This window comes from Mauremys mutica, chromosome 10 (assembly GCF_020497125.1).
Source record: "Mauremys mutica isolate MM-2020 ecotype Southern chromosome 10, ASM2049712v1, whole genome shotgun sequence".
Classification (NCBI taxonomy): Eukaryota; Metazoa; Chordata; order Testudines; family Geoemydidae; genus Mauremys; species Mauremys mutica.
Window position 1 is genome coordinate 19,775,469 of NC_059081.1, and position 17,983 is coordinate 19,793,451.

At 42.9% G+C, this 17,983-nt stretch overlaps 1 protein-coding gene across 4 annotated transcripts in view; it reads right to left on the bottom strand.

Moving 5' to 3' along the window:
• The window catches only part of NXPH2 (neurexophilin 2), a 102,292-nt gene that overhangs the window by 25,035 nt on the left and 59,274 nt on the right, over window positions 1-17,983 (bottom strand). For 2 of the 4 annotated variants that reach the window (XM_045032403.1, XM_045032404.1), the window contains one exon: window positions 12,888-15,708. In XM_045032403.1, the coding sequence (XP_044888338.1) occupies window positions 14,965-15,708 (744 nt within the window). In that variant the 3' untranslated portion in view covers window positions 12,888-14,964. Of the gene's footprint in view, window positions 1-841; window positions 879-4,493; window positions 4,632-12,887; window positions 15,709-17,983 lie in introns of those variants that run through there. The other 2 variants (XR_006582646.1, XR_006582647.1) reach the window with 2 other exon arrangements.

The window sequence follows — 17,983 nt, forward strand, 5'->3', positions numbered from 1 at the left end:
CGTAACTCAAAACTTAATTGACTGCATAGTGATGAAAGAGCTTAAACTGCCTTACATCTGGGAACCAGGCAAGAGAATAGAGAGAAGCAGAAATTGAATTTGCATCTGATGTGGCTCAAACTGCCAGGTACAGACACAGAGATGCTGATTGAAACATCGTTGTCAGTGAATTGAAGGGACTGTTGATGAACTGAAGGATGCCATCGCCTCAGATCAGGATGGCAATAAGCAGGCATCTATCCCAGCTTTTTCAGCCAGGCGAAGTAACAAATATAGGGAGGGAAAAGAATTAAATGTCTGGAAAAAAAAATCAGAAACAACAACAGGAAGAGCAGCCTTAGGCATTATTTGTATTGTGGTAGTGCTCAAAGTCCCAATTCTGAGCAAGGACCTCATCTTGTGGGACTCTGTACAGACACTGATGTCAGATGAGTTTACACCATAACTTGAAATAAGATATCTGTGGCAACCAGAGCTGTCGCTAGGGGATGGCGAATTGAGGCGACAGTTCCAGGCCCCGCGCTTTGGGGGGCCCCCACAGGCTGGTGCAATTGGCTGGCGACACATGGGCAGCAGGTGAACCGCTGACTGGGGGAGGCTACCCGCAGCCCCACTCCTTTCACCCGAGGGAGTGTGCGCAACGCCACCACCCAGCCCCGGGAAGGCTGGTGGTGTGGCCCCAGCCCACCAGAGCCCACCGCCACCGCTGAAGTGGGGCCCTGAGGGAGCGGAGTGTGGACGAGGCACGCCTGGCTGTTTGGGGAGGCATTGCTTCCCCTACCCCTCCCCCCCCAGTCTGTCCTACCTGCCCCCAGCGCAGTCAGTCCCGGAAGTGACGTACCTTCTGCCTCAGGCCCTGCACCCCCCTAGGGACAGTCCTGGTGGCAACAATAGGAGGGGACAGGGAGTGGAGTGGGTGAGTCTCAAAGACTAGATGATAGGATTGAAATGGGTGAACTGTTGAATGGGTGAACTTGATTTCAAATCATCTGAAAGATTTTTAATAAATAAAATTAACTAATCAGGCATAACCTAAGAAGTTGTCCATCAGGGTTCCCCTTAACAAGACACCAGAATTAGCATTAAGGCCACTGTATGCTCTCATCAACATGAGACCTAAACCTTTCTTCACCTCAAGAATATCTGTTCACTCTCCAAAAGGGAGCTCCTGTTTCACGTACAGTCCATGTGCAACAGGCACTTCTAGTTCTCACGTGCCCCCAAATGATCTGCTTTTGCTCCCAGAGCATCTCAGCAGTTAGTCCTAACAGCAGGTTTTAAGCATGGCACTGACAGTTTAGCTGCACATGTGCTGATTTATTCAGTCATCAGGTGAATATGACCATCTAGATTGAATGGTCCTACCTGGCCAATTTATTAACACGTATTTTGTATTTTATTGCATATTTTAACTACTGTAAAAGCACCTGGAGTCATGGATAAAAACTTTCAATAACTGCAGGAAATAAAATACCACTGGTCAACTTCTTAAACATCTTTTAGTTAATGCCCTCTTCTTCTATATACAAAATATATTTAATTTTTTTAAACTATTCCATTTGATCTGTTTGACGGTCACTGATAGATTGAAAAGGAGTTTATGTCATGTACCTTTTTATAAGGACCCCTCCCCCAAAGGATATTCCAGTAAGCTTTTGTGTCAAATTCCTCCAAATGGTAAGTAGGTAGATATGTTCTGAGTAAACTGTGTTTTCCTGTGAACTTATTGTTTTTTAATTGGGCTACAGCTGGTGCTGGATTTGTGCCAAGTTAGTGACTGCGTTTATGTCTTTGCATAGTTTATTCTTGTTGGCTTTTCCCTTGAAGCTTCTATGTTGCGACCAGGTTATATTGGGACTCGGAACTAGAGATGCTAGAATTTGGGGTTTAATCCTGATTTTTAATGTATAGATGAGTAGCAAATATGGGGGCCAAAAATCTGTGAGACTTAGTAGCAGCAGTCTCTGCACTAAGGTGTTTCTATGCGACACTGCGGCCAACCTCCAAAAGAACATGTTGGGGCAGATCTGTTCTCTCTAGGTATAGGTCTTCAGGTCAGGTCTAGTAGGCCTGTGTTGGAAGATTTTCAAACTAAGGTGTCGTTTGACCAAAAGTGGGATGTTTTAGCCCCTTGCAATTCACATTCTCCTATCTAAAACTAGTGCATCAGAAGTGTGTTTCATGAACTTGAACAGCTTCAGGTGCACAATCAATAGGGAGCTGTTTGGTGACGTGTGATTTAACCCCTTTTAGCTAACTCCAGAGACCTAAATCCAGTACTCGGGGACATTATATGAATCTGTGGCATTCCTTGAACGACTGTGTTTCCATAAACCCATGAATGGATTACACTAATCCTTAGATTTTTATCAGTGACAAGTACAGTGCAGGCAATGTTCTCCAGTTATAATTCAAAGCAAATTTGCCAATATATTACATAAATGTCATTTTATTTAATATGGAATGGAAACTACTTATACTGAATATATGTAAGAGATGATTATCACTCTAGAGATGGGAATGACACAGTCTAGTTTTTTGAATGAGGCATCCCACAGCTAAAAACCCACTTGATGATATGCCTGTCATTCAGCTGTCTGGGATGTATATTACTTTTCATTGCAGATCTTTTCTTGTATCTGAATATGGTGAGTAATGATGGGGAACCACATCATTATTATTATTATTATTATTATAAATAAGAAATTAGCTAGATTATGCTGGTCTACAGTAAACCTACTAAATGAAAGGCTAAAACAGCATCTCATTAATGAACAGAATTCTAACATTCTTGCATTGCACATAATTAATAATTCCATTCACAGTGAACCAATGACACACTGATCCCATGCTGAACACTTCCATTCAGGTGCTATGGCAGCTCTGACAGTTGGAATAGAGGGTAAATTTTGGGGTTCACTTTTTATCACTCTAGTAGGTTAATTCACATATCAAAGAGTGTGCATACCTAGCAAAGCCCAATAAACTCACAAGTGAAAGGTGCTCTGCTGGCCATATAGATTTTTCTATAGCACTCACTGCTTTAGTACCTAAGCATCTCATACCTTATTTATTATTTGTATTATGATAGCACCTAGTATCCCTAGGCATGGACCATTGTAGCCCTAGGCACGGACCATAGCCCATTGTGCTAGAGGCTGTACAAACATGGAACAAAAAATTGTCCTTGCCCCAGGAGTTTATAATCTAAGTATAAGACAAAAGACAACAGAGGGTTATAGACAGATGTGGAAGTACAAGAAAACAATGGGACAATATTGGTCAGCATGATAAGCAGTGGTCTCTGCACACTTACTATTGTCACAACACTCTTATGAGAAAAAAAAACAGTATCAGTTTTACAAATAGGGACTGGAGGCACACACATTAAGCAATTTACTCAAGTTCGCGCTGGGAGGCTGCCACAGAACCTTGACCTCCTGAGTCCTAGCCTAATACCTTGAGCTATCCTTCCTTATCTTCAACATTATGGTTGTGACCCTATCAGCTGCTGAGCACCTTTTTGGCACTTAGCACTCTACAGGTTCAGGCCGGTTATATCTACCGATATAAAACAGAATTTTCTGGATCCAAATTATCAAAATTCTTATAGAAGAAAAGCAAAAGCAGATGAACCAATCCACTGAATGACCCCCATTATCTAGAGCAAAAGGATTTTCTGTTAGCTAAAGAAAGATAGAAGTCTATCATAATATGCACACATTGGGTTCCTGATGGGTTTTTCAATTATGCATCTTTTCCCATGCATCTAAAGGTAGCATTTGAACCACTGAATTTAAAATGAAGGACAAAGGTGATTACACACATACACAAAAATGTATTGTAATGATATAATTAGAAAAAAAGATTTGTTAGATGTGTTTTGGTTAAAATAAAAGTACATTTTAGGATTTTTTTAAAAATAAAAGGTTAATGTTAAGCTGTTTGCTACAAACATTTGCAACTTACTGCTTCTTTATTTTATGTTACCAAATGTCATATGTTAACATATTTTAAGTGAAGATGTAAATTGCTTTCAATTTCTAAATATAATTCTAATTCAGATTCACAAAGAGTGACAATTATTATTAGTCCCTAACGTGTCTCAAAATTAATTTAAAAACATCTGCCAGTGTAGCAAGTGACCAGTATATTTGAGCCTACATAGCTATCAGATACAGTACATAATTATAGTGAATTAATTCCTATTGTTTACACTGGTAGCCTGAAAATACAGAGTTAATCTTGAAGCTCTGTCATTGAGCTCCCCTGTTAAGTAAGTATTGGAGGGGGCTCAGCAGTCAGTCTGCATTTCTGGGTTTAAGTAAGACATGTTTCTTTTAATTCCATTTAAAAATATTTTTTAAAATAAGAGTACAGTATTTTCTCTCGTTACATTAAAAAAACCAATGTAACAGATTTGAAAGCAAGATGGTCAACCGGTGCTCCACAGGCCAAATGTGTCTCACTGAATTGTGCAGCACGTAGCTCACCTCATCTGTCAATGCAGGTGTGCAGCATTTATAGTCCACTATGCAATAAATGCTTTGTCTTGATCCAAATGGTGGTTATTGCCAAGCTCAGAGTTCTTCGCCTACACTATACAGGTCAAATGCTTGTCCTGCAAATATCTGAAATGCCAAAATATATCTGCAGGTTATTTTAGCACATTGTTGGAATATGGCTAATAAATAAGAATTGTAGCTCACTTCTAGTAATCCTTAGGGCTTGTCTACATGAGGAAATAATTGGAATAGCTTTTCCACTATGGCCATTCCGGAATAGCACACTGAATGAATACTCTTATTCCAGAAAGTGTCTATTCAGGAAGCTATTCTGTAATAGCTATTCCAGTCTATTTTCCCACATAGAAAATCCGTTAAGGTCTAGGCATATGACTTACAGATTGTTTAAACTGTAAAAGAAAAGTTTTATGAATGATAATGCATCGCTAATAGGGGAAGATGGAGTAAAAATTAACTAATTGGAAAATGATTCATGTGTCTCATCCTGCTCACTTTCCGTGAACGTTACCACAGATGTCAGATTTCTCACATGAGGCAAATAGCACTAGGCTACAGTAATGGGGGAGGGTGGTGATGATTATAATGCTTCTAAATTTTTCTTTTAGCTGAATGTTTTTTGAATGAAAACTTTTATAAATCCAATATTCTTTCAGCATTTGTTTAATTAACTAAACACATCATTTACTATTGTCCGCATCGTTGTTAATCTCCATCATCAACAGCAAAGCTCTTGTACAGTTAATGTTGGTTGGGCAACTTTTTCTGGAATTCTCCTTACTAAGTTATCCATTTCTGTGCTGCTTGGAATCTTATCTTCACAAGCACATGCAATTTATTTTGTGTGTGTTGCAGAATCCATTTTCAGTGGCTGAAAACTTGGCTTCTCAAGGGAAAAAGGATAAAGCCAGAGCACGCTAACCCAACATGTCCCTGGCAGTAAATAACTGAAACATTTGAAAGAAAGAGATACCATTTGCACAGTGCTAAATATGTGCTGTGTCATACAAAGCATCCTCTAGATATTATAGGAAGTCACAATCCAGTCCAATACGTGGGAGATATTTTCTAAATGTGGGCCAGATACTGAGGTCTTAACAGAATAGTCTGGCCAATATTATTTGTATGGAAGGGACCTTCTCTGTGGGTCCTCACATGCCCCAGCCAAGGTTTGAAAGAGGCTTAGTTGCTTCTGTAGCTTCTGCCCAGCCCCTGCGTTCTGTGCCATTTGGAATCCACAGCCTGGAGGGCAGTTATGAGGATGTCTGTATGAGAGGATGATTCAGACATTAGTTTTTCAATTGGAGTGTACCTGAGGAAGAACTGGATACAGGGAGGGGACTTGCCTGTAACTGGAGGTTCTTCAAGATGTGTGGTCCCTATCTGTATTCCACTGAGGGTTAGTGCGTGCGCCTGGAGCTGGAGCTTTTCAAAGTAATAATGTCCATCGGTACACACATGCGTCCTTGTGTACTACCGTGTTGTTTCTCCCAAGGTGATAAAGGGCGGGTTGGACTGACCACATCTTTGGTTCCTTCTCCATCACAGACCTACCAGATCTGAAACAGAGGAGAATGAGGGTGGGATTGGACTACAGATAGAGACCACACACCTCGAAGAACCTCCAGTTAAAGTAAGTGACTTCCCCTTCTTCAAGTGATGGTCCCTATTGTATTCCACTGAAAGTGATTAACAAGCAGTATCCAGCTAGGAGGAGGATGCGAGGAAGATGACAGGATCGTGGAACGGCAGACTGCTGCACTGAATGAGGTGTTTGTTGCAGAATCAGGGACTAGAGCATAATGAGAAGAAAAGGTGTGTACCAAACTCCAAAGGGCCATCTTACATATGTCTGCAAGGCACACATCGTGGAGCGCAGAGGTAGTTGATGCTTGCGTTCACGAGGAATGGGCCCGTATCCCACCTAGTGGGGACCATCCTGATAATTGATAACAGAGCACAATGCACCCTGAAACCCATTTTGATATTCTTTGGGTGGAGATGGACTGCCCTTTAAGTCTCTCTGCTAGGTCAACCAATTGCTGGGAGACTTCTGGAATGGCTTCGTCCTTTGTAGGAAAAAGGCCACGTACATCGAGGGAACGAAGCTGTCCTTCGTCATTTGAAGTGTGTGATTTAGGAAAGAAAGTGGGTAGATGTATGGATTGGTTACGGTGGAAATGGGAAACCACTTTCGGTAGAAATTTGGGATGCAGGCATAGTGAAACTTTGTCGTTATGGAACGTGGTGAAAGGTGGGTTTCTCATCATGGCCCCCATTTTGCCAACCCTCCTTGCAGAGGCAATAGCAACCAAGAAAGCAAACTTCATGGAAAGAAGGGAAAGAGCAGGAGGCCAGAGGTTCAAATGGAGAGATCATTAACAAGGTAAGGAGCAGGTTGAGGTCCCACTGGGGAGCGACAGGCTGAATGGATTGGTATTTACATAATAGGCCCTTCCAGAATCAGGCAGTCAAAAGATGCGTAAAAACCAAATGCCCTTCCACTGGAGGGTGGAAAGTGCGAATAGCCACTGTGTGCACCCTGTTGGAGTTGAGAGCAAGCCCCAAGGCCTTCAGATGGAGGAAACAGTCTAAGAGCATCGGAATGCCCACAGCCTCAGGGGCAAAACCTTTCTGTTAGGCCCAAGAAGTTAAACACGCCCATTTTTCTTGGTACAATCACCTTGTGGAGTCCTCCTGCTATTGGAGAGGACATTTTGTACTCCCAATGAACACTCCCATGCTAGTGGAGGTGTCCATCCAAAAACCAAGCTGTCAGGCAAAGTGTCTGCTGTTGTGTTGTGTGAGTAGCTCTGGAAAAGTTGGGAGTGGGAGAGGAGGATGCTTCGACATGCAGAGAAGAAGGGGAAACCAGAACTGGTGAGGCCAGAATGAAGCGATTAGGATGATTGTCACCATCTCCCATTGGAGTTTGTGAAGGATGCGACACAAAAGCAGTAGGGGAGGAAAGGCATACTTGATTCGGTCCGAGCAGTTGACGACCAGGGCGTCATCCTGTGAATGGGCACCAAGTCCTCCACTTGAGCAGTACTGAATGCACTTGGTGTTGGCATGAGATGCAAGGGGTCCCTGATCAGAGCTCTCCAGGACCAAAAATGTCTGAGTACTGTGTCATGCAACTCTAGTTCATGGTTGATGCAATGTTTCTCCAGAGAACATTGGCAGTCATGTTCTGGGTTCCTGGTAGGTAGGCTGCCAACAAAAGGATATGATGTGCAATGCACCATTTCTAGAGGTGTACTGATTCTGCACACAGGGCTGGGGACCTTGTGTCCCCTTGCTTATGTAGTAAACTGTAGTGGTTTACTCTCCCGACATGATGAGAATGGATAGCTGATAAAAATGTATGGCATGCCTGAAGTTCCAGGATGTTGATGTGCAGCCTGGCTTCCCGAGCAGTCCAAGTGCCTTCTGTCATGCAATCTCCCATGTGAGTGCCCCAGCCATTGTGTGACGCATCCATTATGATTCTCATGCTCAGGGAGGATGGAAGGAAGAGCATTCCAGAGCAAACTTGGAGTGGGTCTGTTCACCATCAAAAGGAAGAGATGACTTCTGGTGCAATGGTAAGAATGGTGCCCATGGGCTGGTGCATGGGGGAGTAGACTCCCTGCAGCCATAGCTGTAGGCAATGGAAGTGCAGGCAAGTAAACACCATAACATACATGCATGCTGCCATGTAACTGAAGAGGGAAAGGCAAGTTCTGGCAGGGACTGAGTGACTGGAAGATAAGTGCTTGCAGAGGCTGTGTTGAGGGGTGCTCCTATGAATTCCAGGGACTGTGTGGTGTGCAAAGTTGATTTTTTTATATTAATGCTGACTCCTAGGGAGGAGAGGAGTAGAAGGAGCTGGGATGTCAACTTTCAAGTTTCCTTTCTGAACTATGCTGCCAGCAGCCAGTCATCTAGGTAAGGGAAGACAAGGACTCCTTGTCATTGGAAGTCAGCCGCTACCATGGAGAAAACATTTGTGAAGACCCCTGGGGCAGTGGTAAGTCCAAACAGGATAATCCTGTATTGGAAGTGCTGATGACCCACCATGAATCTTAGGAACCATCTGTGAGCCATTTGAATGTCGATATGGAAGTAGGCATCTTGCATATTGACAGCTGTGAACCACATGCCTTTTTTTAGTGAGGGAATAATGACCACAAGCATGATCATACTAAACTTTGGCTTGTGAATGGAACGGTTGAGGTGTTGGAGATCCAAGATTGGTCTCCATTCCCACTTCTTCTTGGGTACCAGAAAATAATTGGAATAGAATCCTGTGCTCTAAAAGGCGGTTATGCATTGGCAACCTCTTTCACACAGCAACCTTCCTCCTTATAAATTTAATGAGGGCTCAGGGCTGTCAGCCAGAGCTCTCAATCCCCATTTGACCACCTTGTAACCCCCTGAGGGGTCATGACCCCCTAGTTTGAGAATCCTTGCTGTAGGGACTTGCTCCACTGCTCCTCTCTGGAGGAGGGAGTCCATCTCTAGAGTAAGAATAATGTTGTGAGAGTGATCCTTGGGATGGGATCAGGGCGGGGAATGTGGAGGAGGTAACATTAAACACTCGATGGTACAGCCATGTTGAATGACATCCAGGATCCATTTGTCCATTATTTCAGAGTAGTAGCTGTGTTAGTCTGTATCAGCAAAAACAATGAGGAGTTCTTGTGGCACCTTAGAGACTAACAAATTTATTTTGGCATAAGCTTTCATGGGCTAGAACCTACTTCATCAGCTGCATGGAGTGGAAAATACAGGGGCAGGTATAAATACATGAAAAGATGCGAGTTGCCTTACCAAGTGTGAAGTCAGTCTAATGAGACAATTCAATTGACAGCAGGATACCAAGGGAGGAAAAATAACTTTTGAAGTGGTAATGAGTGGCCCTTTTCAGACAGTTGACAAGAAGGTGTGAGTAACAGTAGGGGGAAATAAGTATTGGGGAAATTAGGCTTAGGTTTTGTAATGACCCAACCATTCCCAGTCTTTATTCAGGCCTAATCTGATGGTGTCCAGTTTGCAAATTAATTCCAGTTCTGCAATTTCATATTGGAGTCTGTTTTTGAAGTTTTTTTGTTGAAGAATTGCCACTTTTAGGTCTGTGGCAGAAAGAATTTGAGATGGGCCCTGAAAGGGATGGCTGGCAAGTGCACCGGGGTGCAAAGTGGTTGATGGCTTTCTAGTTGCACTTGGACATATCGCTTACGCAAACATTGCGTGTGTTGGGCAGAAGACTGTACCATTGGATCAGGCAGACAGTATCTGTGGACCTTTGGGCGTTTCTGTGGAGGCTCAGAGGTGGTAGAACTGGGGAGTTCTGTAGCACTGCGTATGTGACAGGCGTTAAAATTTTCGCTTTGGTGTTGGCGTATATAGGCCTAAGGATTGCAAAGTGGCACTATAATCTCTCTGTGAGTGCAAGGAATCATCCATCTTCTGATTGAAGAGGTGTGATTTATCAAAAGGGAGGTTCTCAACTCTTCTGTACTTCCCTAGGGAAACCTGAGGAATGTGACCAGGATTTGCTCCTCATGACAATTCCAGTCACCAATATGCCCAAAGACATGTCCACTGAATCAACTGCAGCCTGACGTATGGACCTAGCGACCAACTTGTCTTCCTCTAAAATAGCTTGGAATTGGGCATGGTCCTGTTGAGGTAGTTTATCCGCGAATTCTGCCATCTTTCCATAGTTTAAAAAGTCGTATTTGGCCATCAGTGCCAAGTAGTTCAAGGTCCTGAACTGGAAGCTGTCAGAGAAGACCTTTTGACCCATAAGGTCTAGCCTCTTGACCGCCTTGTCAGTGCGGGTGGAGAGTGGATGCGTTGTTTAGCCTGTTCTGTAGCAGCCTGAATCACCAGGGAATTGGGCAGAGGATGAGAGAACAGAAACTCAGACCCCTTTTGGGAGAGTCAAAGGACTTCTTTCTGCCCCTTTCGGGGTGGGGGCATATGTGGCCAGTGTATGCCACACAGTGCGAGTCGGTTGGAGAAAGGTATCATTGATCGCTTGGCCACTATGCACCAGTAATGGCCATGTAAAATGTCTAGTAATTGGTGCTGACTGTCCTGCACCTCATTCAATGGGAGCTGGAGAGTATGTGCTATCCTCCATAACAGCTCCTGAAACTGACAATAGTCTGGGGGAGAGAAGGGCATCATCAACACAGCCATGTCCGGGGACGACGAAGGATCTCTCTCTGGATCTGTTGGTACCACTGGGGCCAGGCTGATCAGCACATTGTCTAGTTTTGATTCTGAACATCTGGTCAACGAAGGATGGGGCAGTGATACAGGAGAGTGGTCCTGCATTGAATAGTACAGTTCTGAAGGCGACTATTGGGGCCACAAGCTCCAGTGTGGCCAACCTGGTTGACCCTGCTGTTGCAGCAGTGGTACCCAAAAAGTCAAGTTCCAGTGGTTACTGGGCTGAGCTAAAATAGGGTATTACCATAGTGCCGTCGTAAACCTCTGATAGTCATATCTTCAGAATGGAAGCAGTGAATCATGCGTAACATCCGTATCCTCAGACTCAGAGGAACTGGAGTTCAATACAAATGGCAGTGCCAATGGAACAGGATGTATTGTAGAAACATGGCCAAAAGGTGGCATTTCCAAGATGGTGGATGGGGCTTTTTATAGGCGACAGTATCGGAACACCTGGAGATCTCATCCTTTCTAGGACAAACAGTTCATGAGGCCCAGGGGCAGTTTCAAGTCTCCCCGGAGTCAACGGAACCAGGGCCAGTCAGGGGATCAGTCTCTGAACTGATGATTCATGGGACGCCAGCAGAGCCAATGCAGAAGGGGTATGTGTGTCTGGAACTGGGACCAGCAGATCTGGCAAGTGATGTGACTTCTTGTCTCTTTTGTAGGCCTTGAAATGTGGCACTGCTCTGTGGACGGAACTCATGGATAGTGCGACAACTTTCTTAGACCTGGAGGAAGACTTACTGCCAGACTTCTGTGACTCATGGCTAGGCCCTGGTGCGGGATCTGTAGCACTAGTACTGGCTCCACAGAAGGAGGCGCACTCTTGGGCTGTTCGGGGGGGGTTCCCTGGCCAGGATCCGAGAGTGGCCTCATGGCAACCTCCATGAGGTGCTTCTTAAGATGGAAGGCTCTGCCTTCCTGTGTACAAGCAGGGAAGGAGAGGCAGATACTGCACCTGGACATGGCGTGGGCGTCCCCCAAACAGTACAGACAGAATTAGTGCTCATAGCTGGGAAAAAACAAGCAAGGACAGGAAGCTCAGACTTTGAATCCTGGCCTCTTCGACAGAATCCAGTATTCAGACTTGGGTGCTGGAGGGAGGGGGACTGTTTGGTGGGAAATTGCAGAAGTGGCATCCCAAGTCCTTAACTGCACAAAAAACTTCTAGAAACAAGATAATTACTAAAAAAAAGAGTGAAAATCTTGACTATATACAGCACCCACACTTGGGTGCTGGGCATTCGGGGGGGAGGCGGTGTTGGGGACTGTTTGGGCGGAAACCGCCAAAGCGGCGTTCCCAGACCTTAAACCTACAAAATTTCTAGAATCAAGATAACTATTACAAAAACAGCAAGAATCCTGTGTACGAAAATAAAAACAGTGTTTCTGAATAGTTTGGAAAATGCGCCACCAAGGACGAGAGGACAGCAGAAGCTCCAACTTGGACCATGTGGTGGTGAAAAGGAACTGAAGACATGGTCGGTCCACCCCACCCTTTATTGCTTCGGGCTAAACCACGAGGCAATGCAAGAGTGAATGCATCGAATGATGGACATTACTACTTTGAAAAGGTCCAGTTCCAGGCACATGGCACATGCCTATAACCTCAGTGGAATACAATAGGGACCAGCACTCAAAGAAGAATCAATGAGGCCCCTGATCCTTCAATGATTTATGCTTGGGAGGTCTACCTGTGAGGACCTCATTCCAGGATTGTGGCCTGAGTTATCACCTTAGGATTTGGCTCCCTTTTTATAAACACCTTTTAAAATTTACCTTAAATTTTATTTTTTTTAAAAATCTTTATTCAGTAGCCAAGTCATTTATTAAACAGCGCATAGTAAGAACTATGTTGCCTCTCAAGCAAAACTTAAATTTCTTTTCTCAGTCATCTGTGCCCTATAAACGTAAACAGTGTAGAATCTTACAGTGCTCTATTCTGCTGAGTGCTACAGCACGCTGAATTCTAATGGACAACAGTACATCTGGAATAAGAATCAGCACGGAACAGAAAAAAACTTTCATACAAGTGAATCACTAAGCCAGTAAATATGGAAGAAGAAGCACAAAAACATTTTTAAAATCAAATATGCCACAAACAAGTGACAGATTTAGCAAACTCTCTTTATTTACATGGAAATACATGTACACATATATTCTCTATATGTACACATAGATTTAAGTATATATACATATATGATTTCCACATACTCTACAATAAATACTTTGTAGTTTTTTAAATAGTTTATAGAGCTGGGTAAAACTACATGGCAATAAAATCGTGGCTTACAACTAAGTTACAAAAGCATCAAACACTGAACGAATAGAATATAGCAATAAATACTGGCATATATACAGCTAAATCTAAGACGCTATACAGAACACAAAACGAAACACTATGTAGGTATCAGTAAGCAAACCAAAACCCACCTGAAACCCAAAGACCACTTGTATGGAATAAGCTGTGACAGGACACTTTTAGATTTTTATAAACAAATCCACATTTCTAAATTTGTAACTTTAAGACAAAAACAAATTAAACATTTCCTTTAACAAAGGATTTTCTGTATGAAGCTTTGCAATAAGTAAGAATAGAGAAATAATCTAACGAGTGGCATCCTTTTTGATTTGACATATAGTCTGTCTATTTATTGGTCCAGAAGCACAGCTGCTTTAGCAAAACTTCTTACATGCATGTACCTTTCTGTCAGTGCTCATCAGTTCATATGTAACAAACAGCTCTCTCCTTTCCAGCCAATCCCTTTCTAAACCTTGGCAAAGAGCTGTGACATCAGACACTAAACTGTGACATCAGAAAAGAGGAGCAGGAGCTGGCTTCTTTTTACACACACATCTTGGTAATCCGCAATGGTGGTAAAAACCACAACCAAAATAAATAAATAAATAAATACAAATGTCATTTTTGCTTGATCCCCAACAGTTGAAATCGATTTTGCCATTGACTTCAGGGGAACAGTATCAGTCCCTACATAAGCAGCATATAGGGCCAGATCCTCTGGTGGTATAAATTTATACCACCAGAGGATCTGGCCATATGTTGAAATGTGCTGTACTGATGTCAGTGGTTTGTAATCTTATATGAGGCGTGAGTTCTAGATTTTTGTTGACCTTTCATTTTTCAGGGATTGTGGTTTTCTTGTCTTAAAAGATACTAACTAGTTTAACTAGGTTTCATGAAAAAGAAAAGCATGTGTTATTGGGGTATTGGCCTTATCTTGTGATACTTTTCCATTTCCAGGAAGGTAATAAATCAGGATGCGCTGGATAGCAAGATGTTAAGGTAAATGCTTTCCTTTAAATGGAAACCACTCTCTGTTATTTATTCTGGGGCTCACTGAACACAGACCATGGTTTTACAGAGTACACTTATATTCTATTACCACTGTAAAGCTAGTACCGGTATATATGTAAATATCTGAGTATAAATCAAAACAATGGCGACCACAATAGGGAAAAGTGTACACCAAACCTGTACACTTAGTGGGTCTAACAGACTAAGGATCATTGCATTTTCACAGGTAAGAATTTGAAGAAACTGCTCTTCCATTCCAGTGACTATGCATCGCTGCTAAAACCCAGAGTAGGAATTCAATTCTCTTTCATTTCTTTAATAGAAATAGCATTTTATTTAAATATTAGGACTCAATTAATCAAATCTTCTGTGTGTGACATTCTTGTTGACATCAGTTGAAGAGTTGTTGAAATTGAGTTTTGCATGTGGAGAGCTTGCAGGCCTGACCCAGTTGTCTTCCTCTTATTGTTTGTTGTTTGGGAACTGTAGGTGCTAACAAAATACAATCAGGATTGTGACCCCAGGATGCGAGGTGCTGTATTTACCAAGTAAAAGATCTCACTGCGTCTGCTATCTAAAGCAGCCCTTTAAACCTACCTCAGTAAAGATAACTTTCAAGATCAGTGTTTAGCACATGCATAATTTTGTTCCTCCTTATCACATTTTGTTAATATCTGATATTTCCCTTATTAACAACATAGCCAGAATGTAATTGTGTAAATGAAAATGATTGTTGCATAAACAGGTTGAATATTCATGAAACAGCACAAACATCTACAAGTTTTGTAAAGACATATTTAACCTGATAGGGAAGCACTATCCTCTGCAGAAGATAAAAGGAAACTCATATTTATGACCAATCCTGTATTTCTACAGTTACTCAGAATATGAATTACATCAGCCAGAGGACAAGTAGGGCGTCTCACTATGGTAATTATAATCAGGGCAGACCTTTTGCACCAGTTTGTAATCTACACTGTAAAAAGCAATGTAAATGCAGATAACTTTAAATGGTTTAGAACACAACCAAGAAACATGGCTTTGTGTCTGCTCTTGGTAGCAGATCTTTGAAGGGTCAAAATTGCACAAGGCAGTTTTCTTAGCCCGATCTGTTTTTTCATACTCAATTCGGCAGTTGAAGGACTTGGATTCCTTGGTCTCCAGCGTTGACTGTGGAGAAGATTCAAATTCCACCACTTTGGAAGGCGGCACCAGGCTTACAGAAACATTTCCAAGACCTGTTGAGTTATGTCGGAAATAAACACTGAAGGTTCCATTGCCATGATCAACAATTTTCCCTGTGATGAGGAGGTTTAGTTTAACAGTTTTGATGTTGGAATGGAAGTCACCCCACCCAAACATTTTCTTGAATTTCCCAGTTTTTACTATTGGTCTGCGCTTAGTCCGTGCAAGAGATTCTTGAACCTCAGTGATGTTGGCTAACCAATCCCAAAAGTTTTCTATGCTGTCTGAGTAAGTCATCTGGCCATGTTTCAACATTGGAGATGGCTTAACAAATAGGCGTAAAGGGTTGATGATCCTGGAATGGACAGCGTTGTTGACCAATGTCTCTGCAGCATCTTTGTCTTCCCAATCCAGCACGTCTGTGGCATGGACTATTTGTTTAGTGTCACAAAATATCTGTTTCAAAAGAGAAAAAGTGAAAATGAAAACGTGCAGATAATGGGGTGGTTATTAATATTTAATTGTACATAAATAGGGTCCAAGCCCTTACTTGCATGACTAGCCTTTACATGTAGTCCCATTCCAGAGGACTACTCTAATGAGTAAATACTACTGCTATGAATAAGGATTTCTAGGACTGGGGCTCAAAGGGAAAAGACCGATTTCTTAGCCTAAAGCGATTAGTGTCTTAGAGTGAAATGGCACAGCAGAATTTTCTGTTGTTATTTTCACTTGGAACACCCTCCCAACTAATCTGTCTAGTATCTCTTCCCCACCCTCCCATTCAGACTCTATTCTCTGAAGACTCTCTGTTCATAATGTCCATACATAACTCTTTCTTTTAGTTGTGCTATACCTATTAATGCCTTTTATATTGATTCTGGGCCTACTATCTTACCTTGTGCAAAACACTGTAGCAGGAAGAGGGCCTGAAACATAAGCCCTTGTATCAGAGGCCTGGTATGAAGCCTGAGACCTGGGCTAAAGTAGTGGTCAAAACTTTGCTGATATAAAGCAAAATCAGGCTGCGAGCTAGAGGCAGGCCCTGCTCACAGAATCTGGCAAGAACAGGGCTGATATTGCAAAAACACATATTCCTAAGAGGTGCTAGACACATAGCACTCACACACATTCCAGAAGGATGGTACCAGAACACCTTGAGCCCAACACATTTCCTAAAGCTAACAGGAACACACTGACCCATCCTAAAGATAAGGTCAGTGTAATGGATAGAGATGTACAAGGTGATGGGTGATAACCGGCTATGTCAGAGGGGCAGTATGCAACTTGTTTGTATTGATGTATAAAATGGAGTGTCAGAGGGAGTGTCTTTGGCTAGCCGAGGGATAGTGGAAAATCCCGCCACTAAATGAGCTGCATCCATTGTCCCGGGCATACATGCATTGAGTGTACTTGTAGCAAGTAGGGATGTAAAACGTTAACCAGTTAACCGGTAAGACTAATGCTTTACCGTTAACCCTGGGCCGGCTGGATCAGCCCCAGCTGCTTAATTGGTTAACCATTCAAATGACATATTTTAACCGTTTAAATGGTTAATTTTTTAAATGGTATTTGCATCCCTAGTAGCAAGGATAAGGCACCAATACCGTGCTTCGTCGACAATAAACCTGACCAAGTTCCTTCACTATGAACTGAGTCTGTGGTTATTGGGCAGTTCGATCGGAGCCTGCTGTACAGGCTATCTGGCCAGAGAACACACACTCAGCCAACGTCTGACCACAAACATCACATACAGTTAGCACTAGACTCACAAAAAGACATGGGTATCTAACTGACATTTTAGCTACCTAAATCCCAGAATGAGGCCAAGTGATTCACAAAATCCACACTCTCCTGCTACTGACCTCACTCACTTGGCACCTAAATTTTTGCTGTTAACATTCTCTAGGCACCTACATTTCTGCCTCTTCACATGCATATTGCTGCCTCCCTGTAGGCGTCTGGATGCCTACACCATAAAGCGATGCACAAAGCAGGGGGAAGATAGGTGTTCCTCCACCTAATTTGCCTGCAGGGCTCAATTCAATAAGTGTACTAAGACCTTGCCTACCAGATCGAGGCAAGCTCACACAACACAGCTGGGTGTGAAGGAAGAGGCCCACCTCTTCCATAATTGTTAGGCCAGTGGCTAGGTACTTACCCAGGATGTGGGACACCCCAGTTCATGTGCCCCACTCCACTTGAGGGGGAGAAGGGATTTCAGCAGGGATCTGACACCTCTCAGAGTTAGGGTTCAAAAAAGAACTAGATAAGTTCATGGAGGATAGGTCCATCAATGGCTATTAGACAGGATGGGCAGGGATGGTGTCCCTAGCCTCGGTGTTGCCAGAAGCTGAGAATGGGCGACAGGGGATGGATCACTTGATGATTACCTGTTCTGTTCATTCCCTCTGGGGCACCTGGCATTGGCCACTGTTGGAAGACAGGATACTGGGCTACATGGACCTTTGGTCTGACCCAGTATGGCTGTTCCTTTCAGTGCCCTAGTGACTGGATATAGACGATAGTGTATTTTTGATGTGGGGTTCCTTCGGTCTCTCCTGTTGAAGCTCTTCCACTTTGCATAAATAATTTTAAAAAGTTATTGGAACAGGGGGATTGGATTCTAGGTCTCCCAGGTGTGAGCGCTAGCAATCAGGCTATATAGCCATTCTCACGCATGCTTGCACATGTGCTCTCTCTGGCCCAATGACTCTTTCATTAGTTATCC